This window comes from Micromys minutus (assembly GCF_963924665.1).
Source record: "Micromys minutus genome assembly, chromosome: 10".
Classification (NCBI taxonomy): domain Eukaryota; kingdom Metazoa; phylum Chordata; class Mammalia; order Rodentia; family Muridae; genus Micromys; species Micromys minutus.
Genome location: NC_137979.1, coordinates 43,916,283 through 43,936,911, shown reverse-complemented (window position 1 = coordinate 43,936,911; position 20,629 = coordinate 43,916,283). Strand labels below are relative to the sequence as shown.

The window sequence follows — 20,629 nt, the reverse complement described above, 5'->3', positions numbered from 1 at the left end:
TTTCTGTCTTCTTGGACACCAAGCTCTTGGGTGTACAAGAATCACTGTGGGGGGAAGAAGTGCTGACTCTTCCTTTGGGTTTACAAGGTAATTAGGAGCGGGAGGAAAGCCTCGATTCTCCTTGTGACCATTATTCTGGGTCACTTGATGACCTCTGCATTTATCTCTCAGGAATGTCACCTAGAAACGTATAACACCTAACCTCGTTTTCCCTTAAGATAAGAACAGTTGAGGCACCTTATTCCAGACCCAAGACAGAGCCTGAAGGTCCTCAACCACCCTCAGCCACAGTACAGCTCGATCCTGAAAAACACGACTGCCCAGGCCACCTTGGCCAGGAAGGCTGAGCTGTATAGACCTGCTCACTGCCCAATTTTCCTGCCTTTCTTTTCAGACATATTTATTTGAGTATATATGACTCTTCAGACACACCCAGAAGTATATATCTGTCTTCAGACACACCCAGAAGAGAGCATCAGATCTCATTAATGATGGATATGAGTCACTGTGTGTGTGCTGGGAATTGAACTCAGGACCTCTGGAAGAGCAGCCAGTGCTCTTAACCTCTCTCCAGCCTCCCAATTTTTTTTTTTTTTTTTTTTTTTTTTTTTTTTTTTTTTTTTTTTTGCTTTAACTTGAAGCTTAATGTCAGTGCATGAAGATGAACTTAGGGATCACTGGAGTTCTTTGTTCCTTTTTTCAGTACCTGCTAATTACCCCCCTTCATTGTTCATCCCTTTGATTGGTGTATTGGGATGAGTGGCCAAGCACCGCCTGTTCAGGTTGCTGAACCAAGGGCTTGTGACCTAAAAGCCTGGTTAATTTGGAGCATCCTTTGTAGGTCCTGCTTTATCTGTCCTACCGAAAAGAAGTCCAAAATTCAGGCACAAGGTTACATTTAGGGTTCCAATTCCGGGATGTGTGGGGCTGTGGGGCTCAGGGGAGTTGTTCCTATAACTTAGGGAAAAGTCCTCTCTGGTAGCTCCAGCAGTGGAAGGCCCTGGTGTGGCTGTGCCAGAGCCCTGGTACCTGGTGGTGAGAGGTTCAGCTACCCTCTCGTTGCTTTTAGGTGTTTGGGGTCTACATGAACAAGAGGCTTCCTAACTCTTTTTTAAAATATATTTATTTCATGTATATGAGTATACTGTAGCTCTTCAGACACACCAGAAGAGAGCATCGGGTCCCATTACAGATGGTTGTGAGCCACCATGTGGTTTCTGGGATTTGAACTCAGGACCTCTGGAAGAGCAGTCAGTGCTCTTAACCGCTAGGCCATCTCTCCAGTCCTTCCTAACTATTGAGTGCTCTGAGTTATGGTGGGACAGAGGTGGTCTGAATGGGCGTTTATAGGATATGGGCTGTGTAGTGTCCTCTGCTGCCAGTGCACATGCTTGGGAAACTTTGAGTCTCAGTGTGTGGCAAAATTGTTCATTTCTAGAGTGTCGGTCGCCCTCTTGAGGATTCTTGGAGAATTGCCTTTTATTGGTTTAGGTGTGTGTGTGTGTGTGTGTGTGTGTGTGTGTGTGTGTGTGTCCTCTCTCCTTCCAGCAGTGTTCCAACCTTTACAGTCCACTCTCCCACCATAGCCTTCTCAGCTTGCCCACTTCCTTCCCGGAGACAGATAATTCATTTTAAGGTACCTTTCATATTAAAGATCTAGTATGTCCCCGACTGACGTCTTGGTGCCTTCTGTTTGGAACTGCCCATGTGAAATGACTCTTCTACTTAGGATATTTTGGGCCTTTCCCCGCCTCAAATGCAACTTAGGTGCCTCCACCATATTTTCAGCAACAAAATTAAAACTGACAAACGGAGCTCCAGGTAGAGCTGTGTGTGGTTGGAAGATCTGAGGCAGCTGAAGTGAGAAGGTTGTGACCCCACCACCTGGCCTATCTTCCTCCTGCGACCCCATGCTTTGCTCCAGACACTCCCTACTGGTCAGACCCCATCTTTCCTCTCCCTTGTCCATTGTGGAAGGGTCCTGGTGTGACTCACAGCTTTGCTTCAAGCAGAGTCAAGATTTTAGAACAGTAAGTCCACATTCCTCCCCTTCGCCCGAGTTGGCCCTGCTTTCCAGCCAAAGCCAGATGTTTAGGTTTGCCCCGAGGCTGAGCAGTCTACAGAGCTGTCAGGCCCACACTGGTGTCCCGAGAGTGAAGACCGCCATTCCTTTCTGCTGAGCAGTACAAGATGACCGCTGTTCATTTGGATGGCTGCCCTAGGCCCTGAACGCTCTCCACAGATCCCACCCAGAGCCAGATCACCAACGCTCCTCGGGCTGGCCTAATCACATCAGCAACAACCTACCAGACCCTGTCAGGGACGGGGCGGTAGAATTCCATACTCCTATTATCCTGGAATTTGCTGTGCTGAGACAGTAGGATTGCCTCCAGTACGAGGCCAACCTGGGCTAACAAAACCCTGTCTTAGAAAGTGAGAAAGCCCCATTCTAGTTAAACTCTGGTGTGTCGGCACATGTCAGCATCTGGCAGGCCAGACAATTTCAAGATGAAATCCAGCCGGAGGTACACAGCAGCACTGTCTGCAAAGGCAACTGGAAAGGAAAGGGACCTTTCTGAAGGGAACAGATTTATGGAGCCAATAAGGATGGCCATTACCTCATCCTTTTCTCCTGTCCCCACCTGCAATTTCAAGATGAAATCCAGCCGGAGGTACACAGCAGCACTGTCTGCAAAGGCAACTGGAAAGGAAAGGGACCTTTCTGAAGGGAACAGATTTATGGAGCCAATAAGGATGGCCATTACCTCATCCTTTTCTCCTGTCCCCACCTGCACCTGTCTGTCCAGCTGGCACCTGCGTTCAGCTGGGAGAGGACACAGTTGAGATGGCACAAACTACAGAAGGCCAGGTCCCTGACTCTCGGGGACTCTAATATTGGAATTGGGTCTGTTTCGAAACCCAGCTCTTTGACTATGTGGTGGAGGGTGAACACAGGCTGGTCTCCTTGGTGTTCTGCTGCTCCGAGCGGAAGGTGGGGGCGGGGGAGTATGCGCTCTGTTATAAAAAGGTCCTGATATATGTAGGCTTCAGCTGGCTTGGGGGATGGGTTGGAGTTATTTCTGGCATATGGTGTTAGGTCAAGTGTGTTCATGTTAATAGTCTCCATAAATAAACTGGAGATGTGAGGCAGGAAGATCACAAGTTCAAGGCCAGGCCACATAGCAAGACTGTCTGGGCTGGGGAGACAGCAGTTAAGAGCACTGGTTCTTCTTCCACAGGTCCTGACTTCAATTCTCAGCAACCACATGGTGGCTCACAACCATCTGTAATGGGACCTGATGTCCTCTTCTGGTGTGTCTGAAGACAGCTATGGTGTACTCACATACATAAAATAAATAATTCTAAGACCCAAACAAACAAACAAACAAAAAACTGTCTAATTTGACAACAAGATGAAACCAAGCTCATAATTGCTGGAGCCATAATGCTGCCAGGGATAATGGCCCTAGTACTCGGGAGGCTGAGGCAGGAGGACTACTGAGAGTTCAAGACTAGCCTAGGCTACATAGTGAGTTCCAGGCCAGCCTTGGTAACATTGGAACACATCTTAGAACAGAACAAAACAGACCTCAGTGGCCAGCCAGCCTACAGATGTTCCAGGCCAATGAGATCCCATCTCAAACAAACAAAAGATACATGGTTCCAGGAGAGACACCTGACCACCACATGAAAACATACACATGGGCACACCCATGCCCACACAGACACGTGACATACATGAACATGCACAGACCAGGCAAATGAAAACCTACAGGTGAGGCCAGACGTCTGGAAGCTGGTATCTGAGCTCCTTCTCTGCTTCTGCTGGGTCACGGCACGCTGGACGTTCTCGGCTGTGGAAGCCTCCCATCAGTTTGCCCACCACCCATAGTGCAATGGCCCTGAATGGCCCATTTCCCACAGTGCTCTTCCCTGTGGCCAACTTTCTTGTTCACACAAAGAACCAGTTGATCTACCAAGTCCCCGCTTCCAAATAAGGGCAGAGCTCCAGAAACTAAAAACCTCGTGCGTGTGTGTGTGTGTGTTTTACATGTATTCCAGGTGTGTGTGTGTGTTTTACATGGGTTCCAGAGATCAGACTCAGGCCATCATACTTTCATGACAAAGTGTCTTTACCCCCTGAGACATCTTTTGTTTTGCTTTTGTTTCTTTTCTCTGTGTAACAGCCCTGGCTATCCAGGACTCACTCTATAGACCAGGCGCCTCGAACTCACAGACACTGGCCTATCTCTGTCTCTCCAGTGCTGGGATCAAAGGCGTGTGCCACCACACCTAGCTCCTCTGAGCCATCTTGCTGGCCCAAACAAGTTAATTTTTGCCCAGCTTTTCCCCAGTCCTTGGTCAGCACCAGGACTGAACCCAGGATTGACTTTCTGCGTGCCAGACAGTCACTCTAACCCTGAGCTACATCCCTCCTCCTTTGAAGGTGGGTCTTTTGGAGCGCATGAGTCAACATTCAGCAGTGGCTATGAACTTTCCCCAGAGCTTGAGATCCTGTATTTTTCAATGAGTGGTCGCAGGCCAAAGTCTAGGACAGTCTTTATTGGAGCTTGGAATGTAATAGCAATTCACCTGACTCAGGCAAACTGGGAAAATGAGCAGCAACTGTGACAGACACCAGCAGCAGCGGAGGTGTCCTGGCTACATTAGGAATCCTGCTCGCCGGCAAGCAGGACATACACACACACACACACACACACACACACTGGCTCACTCCCTCCTGGGTGAATCTGAGGCCAGGCACCGCAGACTGCTCCCCACTTCTTGGGACCTCTGCTAAGCTAAGCCTGAAGGGACCACTGGTGGAGCAGGAAAGGAGGAGCCGGAAGCTGCAGGTGCTTTGCAGTTTGGGAGAAGGGGATGCAGGGGCACAGGGGAGATGCTGAAGAGAGGACAGATGGGAAAAGGGGCATCTCTTCTCCTTCACTCACTCCAACCTTGCAGCACAGCCAACGCCCTGGGCAGGGACAGTCTGGGTGGCATCAAGGGCCCTCTGTGTCCAAGGAAGGCACTGAAATGGGGAGCAGATTTGGGGAACCTGGCATCTCTCCCAAACACTCCCAGATGAGGAGGATGGCTGAACAAGAAGGGTCTGACATGCCAGATTCGGGATAACAAGACAGGGAAAGCACGATTCCGCTTCCACCCCGGCGGTGGAATGGGAGTGTGCTGAGATACAGCCCCTCTGGCCAGCAGAGGGAGAAAGGGCTGGAGCCTAGGCTATCCCTTTACACTCAGGGGCAGCGAGACGGAGCCTGACCTCACCCAAGTGTCCATAGCAGGAGGTGGGGCAGGAGTGAGGACCTAGAGTCTCCTGCCCCAAGGCCAGGGTTACCAGAGCACAGCCCCATCCAGGTTCCCATAGCCCGGCTCAGCACGCAGCCTCCAGTATGTATGGTTGGTCACCCACCACTCCTTGCCGCTGCTGTCTGTCTGTCGCCTGGGGAAAAAAAGCATCATTAGGTGTGGGTAGGGGATAGTCCAGTGCAGGTTGGGTCCCTGGTACTGCCTCCCACAATCACCCTACTCAAAGCACAAGGGAGCAATGAGGAGTCAGGCTGCAGAGGGACCCGGAGCACCTGAAGAAGCGCGCCTGGTGGACTATGTTGTTTTCCTCCATCACCCTTCTCCGGTCTCGCTGCAGCTGCTCTATCCTTCTCTTCTGGGCTTCAGCAGCCTGTATGTTCCCCTCCTCCAGGTACCTGATGATCCAGGTCTCGGTCAATGCACAGGCTAGTCTCGGGGGTCCCCAGAAGTCTCTGCCCCTTCCCCATTTTAAGGAGTTCCTTGAGGAGGCCAGCCAGGCACTGACCTCTGGTCAGGTCGTAGCCGTGTGTCAGTGGAAGGCAGTGTCTGTTTCAGCTCTGCGGTTAGTTCATTCAGCTCCAGGGCAAACTGAGTGAACCCGAAGTTTCGCTCATGGTCCGGAGGCATCGAGTCTGGGGGAAGCAAGGAGCTGGCACGGTGATCTATGGTAGAGCCATCCTCATCCTTCCCGGCCCTCCCTGGACACCTTACTTACTGGGTTTCCAAATGCACTGCCCACCCGGTGGGGGCCCTCGGTACAGTCCCTCATGCCACTTCCCGAAGAGGCGGTGGAGGACGCGGCCACTCCTGCTAAGCACCGCTCCTTGTACCTCATGGATGTTAGAACTCCAGTACTTGGCCTAGGGTGGAGAAGGCGGGCCCGAGTGAGGAGCTCTCCCCACTTCCGCGGGGTGTCTGGATCACAGGCCTCTCTCATGGCGGAGGGGTGGGGTCAGGGCAGCCTGCCTACCTTGCAAAAGGTGATTTTGCAGTGGCAGGAGCTATCTTGTGTGTTTCGGATAAGCACTTCTCCGTAATGCTCGATCCAGCGCTGACCACTCAGGATGTTGTGAATACAGGATGTCACCTTGTTCCACTCAAAGTGGTCCCCAAACCTGAGAGAGACAGACACCGGTTGGCAGTCAGCCAGCCCAGCCAAATGCTTTGAAGGAAGCGTTCCCAACATTCTGGCGTCTCAGGGTCCTAGCGCCGGCCCTGTGGGCTCTGACCATCGTTTATACAGCAGAGTTGCCATCACAGACCACCAGTGACCATTCCTGCATCCACTGGAAAGTCCCTGAGTGCCGGAGTCATGGAAATAAGAATACGAGAGTCACAACCACTCTCTGGTTCTGGATGTTCTTGAGGCAGAGTCTCACTGCGTAACCCAGGCTGCCTTGAACCCACAGATATCCACTTGCCTTCCAAATGCTGGGATTAAAGACAGGGCACACCTGGCCCTGCAACTCTTAGGAAAAGGCCCCTTTCCTCTTTAGCTTCAGCTGCCCCTCTGTAGGATAGACTTAGATGAGGGCTTTCTGTTTCTTTTCTTTACTTTTCTTTTTCAAGACAGGGTTTCTTTGTGTAGCCTTGCCTGTCCTGGAACTCACTCTGGCTGAAACCAGGCTGGCCTTGAACTCAGAGATCTGCCTGCCTCTGTCTCCAGAGTGCTTGGGATTAAAGGTGTGCACCGTTTATGAGGGGTTTCGAACTTGGTTTGTGATCCATTAGTCCCAAGGTTAATTTAGATCTCTCTCTCTCTCTCTCTCTCTCATCTCTCTCTCTCTCTCTCTCTCTCTCTCTCTGTGTGTGTGTGTGTGTGTGTGTGTATGATGTGCCTCACACGCATGCTGGTTTGAAGTCTCAAGTGCATTTCTTAATGTGAGTCATGATAAAAAAGTTGTGCAACACACTTAGTCAGATGACCTCATTAAGACCACCCCCTCTGTTCTTAGACATCTCACCTTTTTTTATAGTAACTGTAGCAAACGCAGGTGTAACATGTACAAAGGCGCCTGCTATAACCTCCTGAAGCTTAGGGCCAATCTAGACCCCTCTACCCACCGCAGCACTCACCCCATGGGCAGCCAAAAGAAGGTTCATGGGCGGGCCCGGCCATTGGGATCTACAGTACTCACCTGGGCAGGCTGACGTTGACTGTCCCCACAGGCACGATCTCCAAGGATTTGCCCCAGAACTTGTTCTTCCATTTCATGTCTGGAGTTCAGTTGGGGGAGGGACAGGGAGCAGCAGAGATAAGGCCAGAGCGATCCAGAATGTTCCAGCCACCCACACCCAGCTATCCCCGACCTTCATGGTCATCCACACCTCTCACCTTGCCAGAAGATGAAGTTCTCAGATTCTGCATGACACGCGGAGATCGGGGGATGATGGGAGACCTTGATGAACAAAGAAGTCCTTAACACTTTCCTTGAGGAGCTTGGGGTCTTCTCCTAACATGACTCCCTCCCACCCTAAATTCACTCCAACTTAGTTTCACAAGAACCAGTGGATTGCGAGCCTTTTGTTCCAGCTAACTCCAGTCAACATCCAAGTCTATCTTCTCTCTTCCCGTGGGGGCCTGAGTTCCTCTCGCTGTCTGTCTTGCTGGCTAACCTTGGCCAGCCCTGTAGAGAGAGCCCTTAACCAGCTCTGCTCTGGGCTCTTACAATGTACCAAACATGGCCTCCAGCCTATGCCCTGAAACCTGGCCCTCCCTGAGGACCTGCTTCCTTCTCCATCTGCCTCCTCCCCATCTGACCACTGCTGGCTCTGGAAATTTTCGTCCTTATCCTCACCTGGAAACGGCTTCAGATCTGCGACCTTCGAAGTGGACATTCCTACAGCCTCACCTCCCTGTTTCCCTGTCTTTCCTCGTCTCTGGCTGCCACCAAGACTTTCTCCTTACTCTTCTGCTTTCTTACTGCCTGCAGACAGCATGGTGGTTTCTCTTCCTTCTACCCAGCATGGCTACCCTCCTACCTGGCGCCAGATCCTTGGCCCCTCGTTCCCCTCACTCGCCAGAAATTCTAGTTCATGACTTGGTAGATAAACATGCCTGTCACTGGGGGGCTCAGAGCACTGACTGCTCTTCCAGAAGACGTTAGTTCAATTCCCAGCAACCACATGGTGGCTCACAACCATCTGTAATGGGATCTGATGCCCTCTTCTGGTGCATCTGAAAACAGCTACAGTGTGCTCATATACATAAATAAATCTTTAAAAAAAAAACAAAACAACAAAAACTGTGCTGGTCATCAACACTGATAACCCGAGTTTGATCTCTAGAACCTACATGGTGGAAGGAGAGGACAGTCTTCACATGTTGCTCTCTGACCTCCATATGTGTGCTGCGTGTGGAACATATGCTCACATACACACACATACATAAACAACTTTCTCTTAGACAAGGGCTAAAGACATGGTTCAGCGGTTAAAAGCACCAGCTGCAATTGCTGAGGACCTGAACTCAGTTCCCACATAGATAACTCACAGCTGGGCTGTCACTCTAGTTCCAAGGGATTCGGCAATCTTGTCTGGACTTAGTCATACACTCACAGACACATACATCATAAAGAAAAACAATGAATGAATCTTGGGGGATGGAGTGTCTCGGTAGTTAAGAGCACTGGCTGCCCTTTTGGAGAACCTAGTTTTGGCTCCCAGCACTCACAGGGAGGCTCAGAACAGCCTGTAACTCCAAGTCCTGGGAGCTCTGACACCCTCTTATGGCCTCCATGGGTACTGCATGAACATGGCAAATAGGCATACACTAGGCAAAACACTGAGACAGATATAATTTAAAAACAAATAATAAAGAAAGAAAAACACTTGGCCGGATAGCCACTCTGTGTATCTGTCCCTGGCTTCAACCTTATCTGGACACACAGAATCTATAGGGGGAAGATCCAGTTCCATATAGCTGTGTGTCTAGGCCCTGGGCACTCAGCCATCTTCTAAGGCCTTAAACCCAGCCATCTCTAACGCTCTTTGCTACTGCAGTGAGAGGGAGAACAGGAAAAGGTAACTTCTTCCACTCCGGCCTCATCCCTGCTCCTGCTCCTCTCCTCTGGCTCCCCTCCCTAGGCATCCCCTCTCCTCCGCTCTCCCACACCTTTTCCCTTCACTCCTTCCCTCTGCGTGGCCTCTTCTCTCTGAACAAAAGGATTGCCTGTTTCTCCCATCCTAAGCAGCAAGCCTACCCTTTACTTTCCCACATAAGCACTCACAGCTCTTTTATTCAGAATCGCCCAAACAGGAAACAATCCAAAAGTCAATCAAAGAGAAAATAAGCAAATTGCCATGTGCCATGAAAGGGATATTCAGTAATAAAAGGAACAAAACTATTGGCACAGTGGACCATATGAGTAAGGCTTTATACTGACGGATGGGAGCACTGTGAGCCTTCCCTTTCTAGAGATGTATGTCTCTGTGGCATCTGTGGTCATCAATCTCTGGCAGGACGCTAGTAGCCCTCCCTCCCTCCCTCCCTCTCTCCCTCCCTCCCTCCCTCCCTCCCTCCCTCTCTCTCTCTCTCTCTCTCACACACATACACACACACACACTTTAAATTTTTAAATGAGGGTGCTGCTCGAGAGATTGCACCCGGTAAAAAGCACTGGCAGCTTTTCCAGGTCTTTTTTTTTTTTTTTTAAGATTTTACTTAGGGCTGGAGAGATGGCTCAGTGGTAAAGAGCACTCACTGACTGCTCTTCCAGTGGTCCTGAGTTCAATTCCCAGCAACCACATGGTGGCTCACGACCATCTGTAATGGGATCTGACGCCCTCTTGTGGTGTGACTGAAGATAGCTACAGTGTACTCATGTACATAAAATAAATAAGTCCTAAAAACCCTTTCACTCTTGTCAGGGCTGTCTAACCTTTTTTGAGGGGGAGAGTTGAGGCAGGGTCTCTCTCCCTATAGTCCTGACTATCCTAGAACTCACTGTGTGGACCACGGGCCTCAAACTCACAGAGACCTTCCAGCCTTTACCTCCCGAGTAATGCGAGTAATGGGATTAAAGGCATGTGCCACTACACCCATCCTCGTCCCACCTTTTGATGTAGCAATATGATGTCACCTACAAATGTGTTGGGCTGCCATCATGGTTGTCCATGGATTTACTCAGCCAGTGGGCTGCAAGCTGGATACACCTGCTACCCTCTCTATAACTTCGTCTCTGCTCTGTCTTTTTCTGTCCTTCACTCGAGAAGATAGTCCTTGGTCCCATGGGCCCCTGCCCCTCCTGGTGACACCTCTCCAGGGGGTCCTGATTTGTCACCTCTTTCCCAGCCCCGGGTCTGCAGGCCTCAAAGTCAACAGGACATTTCTCTGAGGAAGTTCCGCCCAGTAGGCAACATGGTGCAGCTGCTTTCTTGCCTTCTGCCTTCTCTCCTGCTAGGTGGCACCTGCACCCATGCACAGTCTCTTCAGACTGTCCCGCTTTCTCCCTCAGCTCACCTACCTCATTTCCCAGTACTGTAAGAGGCCCCTCCACACTTGTTCCAGTCTGCTGCCCACACAAGATTAGCAGTTCCTCTGAGCTGAGCCCTCCACCGCTCTACGGGTGCGCGCCCTGGCACGGGTCAGCCACCTCCCAGGCCCCTCCGTCTACCTGGCTGCTGAGTTCTGTGGTGATGCCCACGAGAGCTCCTGAGTTCAGTGCGCCACGGGCTAAGTGCAGGATGTCCTCGGCTCCTAGGCAGATGACTTTAATGGCCTGACAGGAGCCTCTGCCAACTGTTGCATACGCACACCACTCACTGCCTGTGTGTTCTTTAGAGACCGCCATTGAGAGCCCCCCCCATCGCCCCCTCACTGCCTTCAGATTTAGAAGCAAATAAAATCCCAAAATGCACCTCACCTTCACCTACAAAGCACTGGGTTTAGCCTGCCCTGCCTTCAGCCCCGTCTCTAACTTTGCTGATCCACCTTGTTCTACACACATATGAAACAAACCATTCTTTCAGCTCCTTACCCAGGCTTTCTCCAATCCGCCCTTCAAGACCTAGCTAACCGGTGCTGCCCCTCCCCCACGGCGCACCTTGGGGTGTGGCTTTTAGTACCTCATGAGATCTGTTTCACTCAGCCTCCCACAAGAAGAGCAGAACTCTCCCCCATTAGCATGTCCCTGGCTCGGGACCTTCCTCTTCTCCACGCACTGGTTCCACTGGCTCACCTTCTGGTCCCCACAGACCGAACCTTTCCTGGCCCAGCCCTGAAACAGTCCTCCCACTTCGGGGCCCACACCTGCTCGCTGATAAAACGGAAACCCCGGTCGGGCCGCTCACACTCGTAGGTCTCTCCCAGGACAGGGTTGAAGGGCTTGCATCCTGCTCGGTGGTAGGTGGAGGAGTAGGCGGAGACAGCAAAGGCCGCGATGTACACCTGTGGGAGGGCCAAGCCGAGTGCCACAGTCTGGGGTTTTGATGTAGTGCTCCCGCATCAGGGACCCACCCAGAGGGGGGCACTGGGATAACAGACACAACCCGAGGAGGAAAAGGTGGCCCCGAGTGGGTACCATGCGCTCGCAGGGGTCAGCCACGCGGCTGGCCTGGTCCAGGAGGCTGCTATACTCCAGCTCCTCACAGAGCCTCTGCAGTGTGTTGAGCGGCTCGTTGAGCTGCACAGGCATCGACACCTTGGACAGGTCTTTGCCGATGTTGTTGCGGAGGATGTTCCACAGGCTCACGTCTGTCCCAGGCCCACTGGCAGCTGGCAGGCAGCGGCGTCGAGGGGGCCCCACAGCAATCCCTGGAACACATGCCCCTGGACCAATGCAGACACTTTAGTCTCCCTCTGGATACTGGTGTTCCGGACGTGCCAGGACCACTGCACGGGGCTGCCTCCTAACCTCCTGAGGCATCCCAGCGTCGCCCGCTATGGGAGGTGACTGGGACATCTGACTGCTTGTGATATCCTGGGGATTTGCGTGGGCGGCGGGGCTAAGAACCACCCAGACAGGACAGTTCCACTGCTGTACACAGTGCACAGAAGCTGGGCCTGAGTCTCATCCTTGCCTCTGTCCCCTGATGAACAAAACAGATGCTAGGGTCCAGATTATGCACTATCCTCCCAGGATTCTGAAGGGACAGGGTCCCCTTGAGTTCCAGGTCACTGTGGAGCTGAGAATAACCTTGATCTGCCTCCACCTCTGGAGTGCTGGAATTATAGGCCCGGGCCTCTACTTCCAGTTTATGCAGTGCTGGGGGCTGAACCCAGGGCTTTGTACATAGGAGGCAACACTTTACAAACCACACTACACGCTCTGTCCTCAGCCATTTTTTTTTTTTTTTAGTAAAATGTCAAGCCCAAACTGCTCTGTTAATGTGCTTAAGTGGAACCATGTGTCTCCCTGCCATACTCTTCTACACCTAATGAAATGAATGAAGACCAGCCCCATTCCCAAGCCTGGTCCACCCCAGAAAGTGACCCCCCTCCCCAAATATTTCCCAACTTATGGTTCCAAGGTTAATTCTAGAATCAGTACCCAAAGCCAATAGCCCACCAGACAAAAAGGTCTGCCTCCTCATGACCTAGGCCATAAGCAAATAGCTGCTCCACACATAGACCCAGGTTCCCTTGACTCACGGCCCTCACCCCAGTGGGTACCTTTTTGGTAGCGGTCAGTTCCCCTGATGTCCAGCACCTCCTCAGACAGGCTGGTGGTGATCTCACTAGCACATGACTCTTCCTCCTCAGAACCCTGGGTGGGAAAATTTGGTAGGTAGGGGTAGACGAACTGGCAATGCCCAGGACCTGGTAAGAATGTATGAGCTAGCTCTTTGGTGGACAGAGAGGACAGGGAGGGGAGGACTTTCAGCCCTAAGGTATCATCCTGTCACAGCTGGTACCGACTTGCCGAAGAGATCTTAGGAACTTGGCGAGACACAGAGGAAAGAGAAGGTGATGGTGCTGAGACCCAGAGTCTGGGTCAAAGGAGCATGAAAGTTGAAATGGGGTCACGGGAAGGATGACTTCAGAGAGCAGGCAGGAAAGGCATGTCCAACAAGGAGAAGAGTTTTCTGGAGTCACACAGATCTGAGAGAGCTGGTTACTCTCAGAGATGACTGCTAAGGTGGTGTGAAAGAACACAGGAATCTCCAGGCCCCGCCCCCATCCTGCCCGAATCCCTTTTCTCCTGCTGCCAGCTCCCTCCTCCCTCACCTCATTCTCGGAAGAACTGGCAGAGAGGAGCACCTCACAGGCGTCAAAGAACTCGGTGTGGGAGTCAGCGAGGGACAGCACACTGCTCTGGGACAGCTGGGGGGTCAGTTCTCGGCCTTTCATGTACAAAGCTTCTTGCTGTGGGAACCAGATGGAGGTGAGACCTCAGGGGCCGACAGTTCCTGGAGAGAAACTGTTCACCCCCACCCCCATCAGACTCAAGTCCTGCTAAGCAGAAGAAGCAGAGGGGAGGAGAGAGCTTAAGGGAGAGGGGAAAACTTAGACTTAGAAGAGGTGCTGAGTACCAACAGCGCCTGGCTCCACCCCTCTCCCTTGCTGGTCCACTCCGTCTGGACCCATACCCCATGGACAGGTGCAGCTGTGTCTCCATCTTGCAGATTAAAAGACTGAGGCTCAGAATACAAAGCTGGCATGCAATGACCACAATCAGACTCTAATCCAGCCTGGCTACCGCTGAGGGACCATGAGCCCATCGATTAGATTCTTTACGTTTGAGTTTTGGGATGCATATATGTCCAGGCTGTGGCCCGTGAGCTGGGCACAAATGAAGGCAGCCTGATGCAAAATCATAAACTTACTTAAAACGTGATAAAAATGGTTTGCGACATTTTGTTGTCACTAACTTGATTATACATTTTTGTTTGCTTGCTTATTCAAGACAGGGTCTCGCTGTGTAGCCCTGACTGTCCTAGTACTCACTCTGTAGACCAGGTTGGCCTCAAATTCAGAGATCCACCTTCCTCTGCCTCCCAAGTGGTAGGACTACAGGGATGGATTATGCTGTTCTTGGGTGTGAATTGTAATGTCAAAGACTGGACAGGCCTGATAAAGGTAAGAACCAGTGTCTCATGGCTCTAAAGTAAAAGCAGACAGAAGTCCTCAGAAGCCGGACATGTGGCTCAGAGGTAGACTTCTTGCCTAGCATGGACAATGCCCTGGGTTCAGGCCTCAGTACTACAACCACACCAAACCAAAATATAATGCACAAGCCATCTCCAAAATCAGTCAAGAGAACTGTGGTGTTATATGAGAGGAAGGGAAACTGGATCCTCTCCCACCTAAACCCAGGCTCCTGCCCCTGGCCATCACCGGGAGGCAAAGCACTGGGAGGATAACATTGTCCATCCCGGGTCCTCACCTCCTCCGGGTTCAGGGAACTGAAGGAGTCTGCCGTGGTGTCTGAGGAGATGGAGAGTGAGTGGAGGCGTCTCTGACCATCCGGGGCCTCAGAAACCTGAGGCAGAGGGTGAGGGACTGGGTGTGGGAAGTGAAAATCCTCCCCATCCACCACCTACACCAACTCAGGGACAGCCTCTGTCAACCCCCGAGCCCTGGCACAGTTTTCCCAGAGTGATCTGCCATCCTCAGTCTCAGGCCCCTCCCTCTGGTCAGCTACCATGTTCCTGAGGCTCACCGCCATTCTTGACAGCTCTGAGCCCTGGTGCAGGTCTCTTAGTCGGTCCCGTTCTGTGGTGAGGGCAGCCAGGACGCTGCTGAGGGAGTTGTGCACTGCGGGAGGCAGGCCAGACAGTCAGACTCCATCTCCTCTCCCGACAGACCTCTTGATCCCGCTCCTAGCCACCACCTAGCCTGTACTCACCCTTCTGGGCCAGAGCCCAGAAACTACGCTGCAGATGGGCATAGTCGGGGGGTGGCAGGCCACGGGGGCCAGAAGTGTCCCGAGACTCCAGGTAACGAGACAGGTTGGGAACAGAGCCATGGAGACGACCAACCTGACAGCGAACACAAAGGGTGAAGGGACGCCTCCTCCAGAGCACTGTGTCCCTGCAACTTGAGGCTCGCACCCCATCTCACCCGTCCAATGGTGTCATCCTTGGCAAAGCCCTGTGTGCACCACATGCGGCTGGTCCGTTTCCCCTTCTTGGGTCTCTCAGTCGTTCCTGAGGCCTGGCAAATTGAAGAGTAATTTCAGTCACAGAGTTGGGAGAGGCCATGGAGGAGGGCACAGATTGCCTGGGCATAAGGGTGCAGTCTGCTGGCAGTAACCCGGGCAAATGGAACAGAGAAAGAGTCTGGAGAGTGCTGGGCAGGTGTGAAGCAGATGGGGATTAGGGACTCTGAGTGGTCCCTGTCCCTTACCTGGTGTGTGGGGATCACAGGAGCCGATGGGATTCTGTGTAGGGATTCCAGGCTCTGAAGGAGTCTGTGTAGTTCCTGCAGCTTACCCTGGCATTCTGAGAGCGCTTGAGGAGAAGGAAGGAGAGGACATTGCTCTCCCAGAGGTACTAGGGTTCCCAGCCCCTCTCAGTTTCTTTCCATCCAAAAACATCACAGGCAGCCAGGCAGAGGTCAATACTGTTCTTTGTCTGTCTCAGGAGCGCAAGCACTTCTGGTGTAGCTGCTTCTGACTTTCTGGGAGGCCAGTGGTCTATCCCCCACCCTGTCTGAAGACCCTCCCCTCACCTCTTCTGCCTGTGCACAGGCCACGTGTCCTTACTATACCTCCTTGTTTATACACACTACCCTCTCTGGGTCATTCTCTTGGTCTCTTACTGCAGGAATACATTTCTAGGGCATAGTCTTTCCCTGTTGCTATTCCAAAATGTTACTGAGTTGGCATCAAGCAGAAGTCCCTGTGGCTGCTGTGCGCCTAGGGCACAAGCCTGCTATCTTCTCTAAGCTGGAGCTCCTTGGGCCAAGAGGATTTGACAAAGAAGACTTGATCATCTCGGAGGCAGAGGCACCCCTCTGAGGGAGTGGTGGAGGTAACATTCTCCCTTCTTGTTGATACTGCCCAGATCTGAGAACAAGGGCACCTACAGAGGCCCTGGGCCAGGCACCCTCACCATGAGAACATCGGTCTAGCCCATCACTGTCCCTCAGCCAGGATGAAACTTTCTCTCGAGGTCCAACCCCAGGTAAGGCTGAGGCACTACCTGCTGTTAGCGTCTGGGTACCAGGAGCCTGTGGGGAGTAAGTCAAGAGTCAGGAAAGATGATGTCTAGCCCTCTAGATCTCAGTTCCCGACAGCCTCCACAGGATCTTCCTATTACCGGGTCTCACTCCCGGGCCCGTCTTACCTTCCGATGAGTGGCACCGGGCACGTCCAAGCGCTGGGCCAAGCGGTGGGCTCGAAGCTGAGCCACCCAGCTATGGAACAGGTCCTGAGATTTGATCTGAGGAAGTGGTGGAGAGAGATAAGAAGGGAGGGGTTGCTTTCCAGAAGCAAAGTATCAGGTCTCTGATCACCAGGCAAGCAGGCAATTTCCCTAGAGCACCCAGTTTGCACAAAACCTTATCGCAGACAGGGTATGACATTCCAAGCATTAGAGATCTTACTTCTGTATCTGTTAACAGCCAGCCATCAGAGTGGGCCGGCTCCTGGCTGTTTCACACAGCAAAAACTTCTTTCTTATCAAATTCTAAGAAGACCCCTTGGTTTCTATGCTTCTGTCTTGGCTACCTCTGCCAGGTTAGTGCCCACAGCCCCCTGTTCTCAGAAATGTCACCTTCAGATGGTAAATGTTGTCTTCTGTGTCGAGGTCGATGCGCTGGGCCTTTTTGTTGATGGACATGACGGAGAGACGGACATCAATGGAGCCATGGACCTTCCCCTTGGTGATCTGGAGTGGAGGGTTGGGGGACAGAGGAATGGCTTGAGGGCCTCTGGAGCAGAGTCACCATCTCCTTGAGGCCACTCTAGACTCAAGGGTCAAGCACCTCAAGACATAGAAAGGGACCTGTTCGTCACCTCATATGTACAGAACATTATGCTATATCCAACTTCGTCCCAGGTCTGAGAGGTCATAAAAATACTGCCACCCCTGGGAGGAACCTGAGAGTCCAGCCTTGTTTTTTTGTTCCCAGCACAAGAGGAGGACAAGGTCTGGGGTGACAAAACTTCCATTTCTTGGGCACTTAGTTGGCAATGGGCATCATTCAGATAGCGCCACAGGTGGCTGAGAGTGCCCCCACCCCTTGTCAGCAGGAAGGAGGCTGAGTTCCAGGAAGCAGTTGTCTCCTGGTGTTTTGGGTTCTAGGAGCCAGAGAGGAAACCAAAATGCAAACCTGCTCATCTCTAATAGTAAAAAGTAAAGTTTCTGCACATAACCTGTACATATATATTTATATATAGTCTCTGTGTGTCCTTAAGCATTTCTAGACGATTTCTAATCACCAATGGCAAGCAATGGGCATGCTATGAGATTGACAGTTCTAGTGTTTAGGGAATCATGACAAGAAAAAAACCTATATGTGTTTAGTACAGATGTATTTTGAAAGCGTGTGTGTTGTTGAATCTGCATATGTGGAACCTAAGGATGCAGAACGCCAACTGTAACTTGCTGAAAGGTGGAACTGAGTGAGATTCATACCCTGCTCTGGCTAACTCAAAACTCCCCTCACCTGCTCAGAACATCCCGGGGCAGGCTTCCCCACACCCCAAGCCCGGAACCTGACTCACATCTTGTCGAGTCGTGGCATAGCGAAGGATCCCGTCCTCGAGCACAAAGTACCTCTGTTCCGGATGACAGGGCCAGGCAGCCGGGAGCACAGTGGGTGGGGAGAGAGCAAACACACACACATTTTTCTTCTCCTTTTCACACAGGAATACTAGGGCTGTCCAGGAGCCTCCCACACGTAGCGCCTGTCCTGCCGCCCTACCTTGTGCCAGCCCTTAAGAGGCCACTTCCTCTTCTTGAGCAGGTGTCCTTCCTGTCTCTCAGGCATGATGTCTTCTACGCTCAGCCTGCCCCGAGGCTCCTCCACCACCTCCCACAGCTCAGAAGCCTGAAGTCAGGGTAATGGAGAGCAGAGTTGGTGAACCCACTACCTCAGCACATCCCCGGGACCCATGCTCGGCCCTCCCTCTGCCACTCTTCTACTCAGACCTGCTGAGTACTGCTGGGCTTTGAAGACTGAGTACTCTCAGCCAGGGAGGGAGTGTCCCTTTCCTGGAAGTCCATGAGGAAGAAGCTACTCCCTGATGAGAACAGCAGAGCAGGGTGGGATGGGGGCAATGTCACCTTGTCCTTAGGGAACCCTTGAAACAAGAGAGACCCATGAGTACCACCATACTGCCACATGTCCCACCTCTGGTCCCTCCCACACTGAGATACACATCCTCCACTTGCAGGCCATCCTCACACCCCCAGGATCACCCTGGGCCTGGGCAGCAATCCAGCCCAACCCCCACTGTGACCACTGCACCCAGTGTGTGCCTCCGCCTTGGATATACACCCCAGGAATCCAGGAAACACTGTTTTTGAGGCTGGGGAATGAAGAAAGAGGGTCCAAGAAAAGATGGAGGGACTCAGACTATGGGCAAGAGCTCTTCAGCTCAGCTGCTTCCTTCTCCAGAATCTCTACCCACATCTGTGGCTTTGCCACCCCTCTGCCACAACTGTTCTGCAAACCACCCTCAAATTTCTACTAATTGGCCCCCTATAGCTGCCAGTTCTCATTCTCCCATTTTCTGCATGGGGAAACTGAGGCCCGAGGCAGGCCTATTTTCTCACTCCTCCTTTTACTAGACATGCCCAAGGATACCCAACCTTGAACTCTCTTCCCTGCAAAGCCTCACCAGCCCCTTGCTATAATGTTAGTCCTCTGTGCTCCTGAGAAGCACCTCCCACCCAGAACATTGGCCGGCTGAGACACTGTGGGTGGGGGAAGAGGTGGCCAAGAACAGGTCACGGTCCATCCAGGCCCCTTAGTAATGCCCACAGGCGCCCTTGGCACCGGCTCTGGCCATCCTGACTCCGCTAGGAGATCAATAATACATGAGTGTGTGTGTGTGTGTGTGTGTGTGTGTGTGTGTGTGTGAAGGGGGAAGGGACTGGAGAGGTGTAACTGCCCTGTGTCCTGTGTCTGGGGAAACAGCTCAGAGCTTCATGCAGCTAACAAGCACCTGAGGAGTTGAGGCCCAGAAGGGGCAGGGAAGTGGCGGTGTAAGTGTGGCCAGGAGGTCACAGCATAAGGGCCCAGGCTACGAGAGGCTGGCCCAAAGGGAAACTCCTGCATTCGGCCATTTAAAGTTTCCAAACTCTTCCGGTGCTGGGTTATTTCTATGCCCTTGTCCTGGCCGCTAGAACCCCGGCTGTTTGTTGCTGGCCCCCAGCAGAGGTGGAAGGTGTCTACCAGTAGGTCGGGTGAGCCAGGTGAGTGCCCCCCCAAACCACCTCCATTCTCATAGCCTTTACCAGAGGAGTAGACCCACCAACTCCAGAGGAGAGGAAGCCTTCCCAGGACTGTCAGGTGGTGTCAGCAGGGCCCCCTTACCCCAGGCTCCATGAACGCCTGTGCTTCTTGGTCCGTCCGCTGATGTGCCTCCAAGATACTGTCTCCGAGTCACCGGCTACCTCTTCACAGAGCTGAGCACTACCAGCTGCTGCTGCAGGAACCAGGAAGGAAGACGACGACGGGGCCTCCCCTCCAGCCGGATCTCCCCACCTGCCCCTCCCCCGTTGCCTCCTCCCGCCAAGCTTCGGGCTGCCGCTCAGCTCTGCCCCCCTGCTCTCGGGAGGACTAAGGACGGAGTGGTACCAAATGACTTAGAAATGAGGGGCACAGTCCCCACTGGGCATAGTTCCACATGCTTCAGAGAACTGGACAACTGCTGGCTTCAAGCCATCAGAGGTAAAGGATTTATTTATTCAGACTAACATGGCCTTGACCCCAGTGAATATTCAAGGCCATTTCCTTATTCATCCCGCCTCTCAATTTACACCTGAAATAGACAGACTGCACATTTTAGACCAGCAAAGCTATCAGGTTGACTAAGAAGGGACAGAGACACCCTCCCACCCCACCCCCACATACTCTGGGACATGACAATCTGTGCCAGGAGCACAGTCAGCAGGCAAGAGGGACAGCTGAACCCCACAGAGGCTCCTCTTTGAGAGCAATGCCCTACCTACCAGGTCAGCCCATGGCTGTCAGAGGTATGAGAGCAGCAAGTCTCTGGGGTAGAAACGGCTATGCAGTCGCGGATGGCAGTTATAAAAGGAAGCCAATTTGTGGGTCCCTCCCTGACCCTCAAACACCTTTATCCCACTATGTTCCATTGCTGAAAGAATTAAGAATTGCCTCTTGACAGAGACATACAATTCATCCAAATGAATGAGCACGAACTAACAGGTTTGGTGCCTGAGA

The 20,629-nt window shown here is 52.3% G+C and overlaps 1 protein-coding gene across 5 annotated transcripts; it reads right to left on the bottom strand.

Moving 5' to 3' along the window:
• Positions 1-4,564: 4,564 nt before the first annotated feature.
• OSBPL7 (oxysterol binding protein like 7) lies at positions 4,565-19,884 on the bottom strand. Of its 5 annotated transcripts, none has more exons than XM_080924370.1 (23): positions 19,757-19,884; positions 18,367-18,518; positions 18,140-18,265; positions 17,940-17,993; positions 16,987-17,100; positions 16,558-16,653; positions 16,324-16,441; positions 15,617-15,720; positions 15,332-15,424; positions 15,117-15,249; positions 14,931-15,025; positions 14,655-14,750; positions 13,496-13,633; positions 12,941-13,034; positions 11,850-12,097; positions 11,579-11,716; positions 7,664-7,727; positions 7,467-7,545; positions 6,299-6,443; positions 6,044-6,188; positions 5,834-5,960; positions 5,601-5,723; positions 4,565-5,461 (listed from the first exon to the last, which is right to left on the bottom strand). In XM_080924370.1, exons 2-23 carry the CDS (start codon positions 18,439-18,441, stop codon positions 5,353-5,355), a joined length of 2,514 nt encoding a protein of 837 aa, XP_080780496.1. In that variant the 5' UTR covers positions 18,442-18,518; positions 19,757-19,884; the 3' UTR covers positions 4,565-5,352. The 5 variants fall into 5 exon arrangements, 4 of the variants coding, with proteins under 4 accessions (XP_080780496.1, XP_080780498.1, XP_080780497.1 ...); XM_080924372.1 differs by having other exon boundaries at positions 11,850-12,082; XM_080924371.1 differs by having other exon boundaries at positions 15,617-15,711.
• Between the last annotated feature and the right edge of the window lie 745 nt (positions 19,885-20,629).

What these genes read in the sequence shown, in the direction of transcription:
- OSBPL7 (XM_080924370.1), bottom strand. Translation starts at nt 18,441, where the DNA reads ATGGACTTCCAGGAAAGGGACACTCCCTCCCTGGCTGAGAGTACTCAG. An exon ending in CTGTGATCCCCACACACCAG is followed by an intron (nt 15,425 to 15,616) that starts GTAAGGGACAGG and finishes TCAATTTGCCAG; the next exon opens with GCCTCAGGAACGACTGAGAG. An exon ending in CAGAGCTGTCAAGAATGGCG is followed by an intron (nt 14,751 to 14,930) that starts GTGAGCCTCAGG and finishes CCTCTGCCTCAG; the next exon opens with GTTTCTGAGGCCCCGGATGG.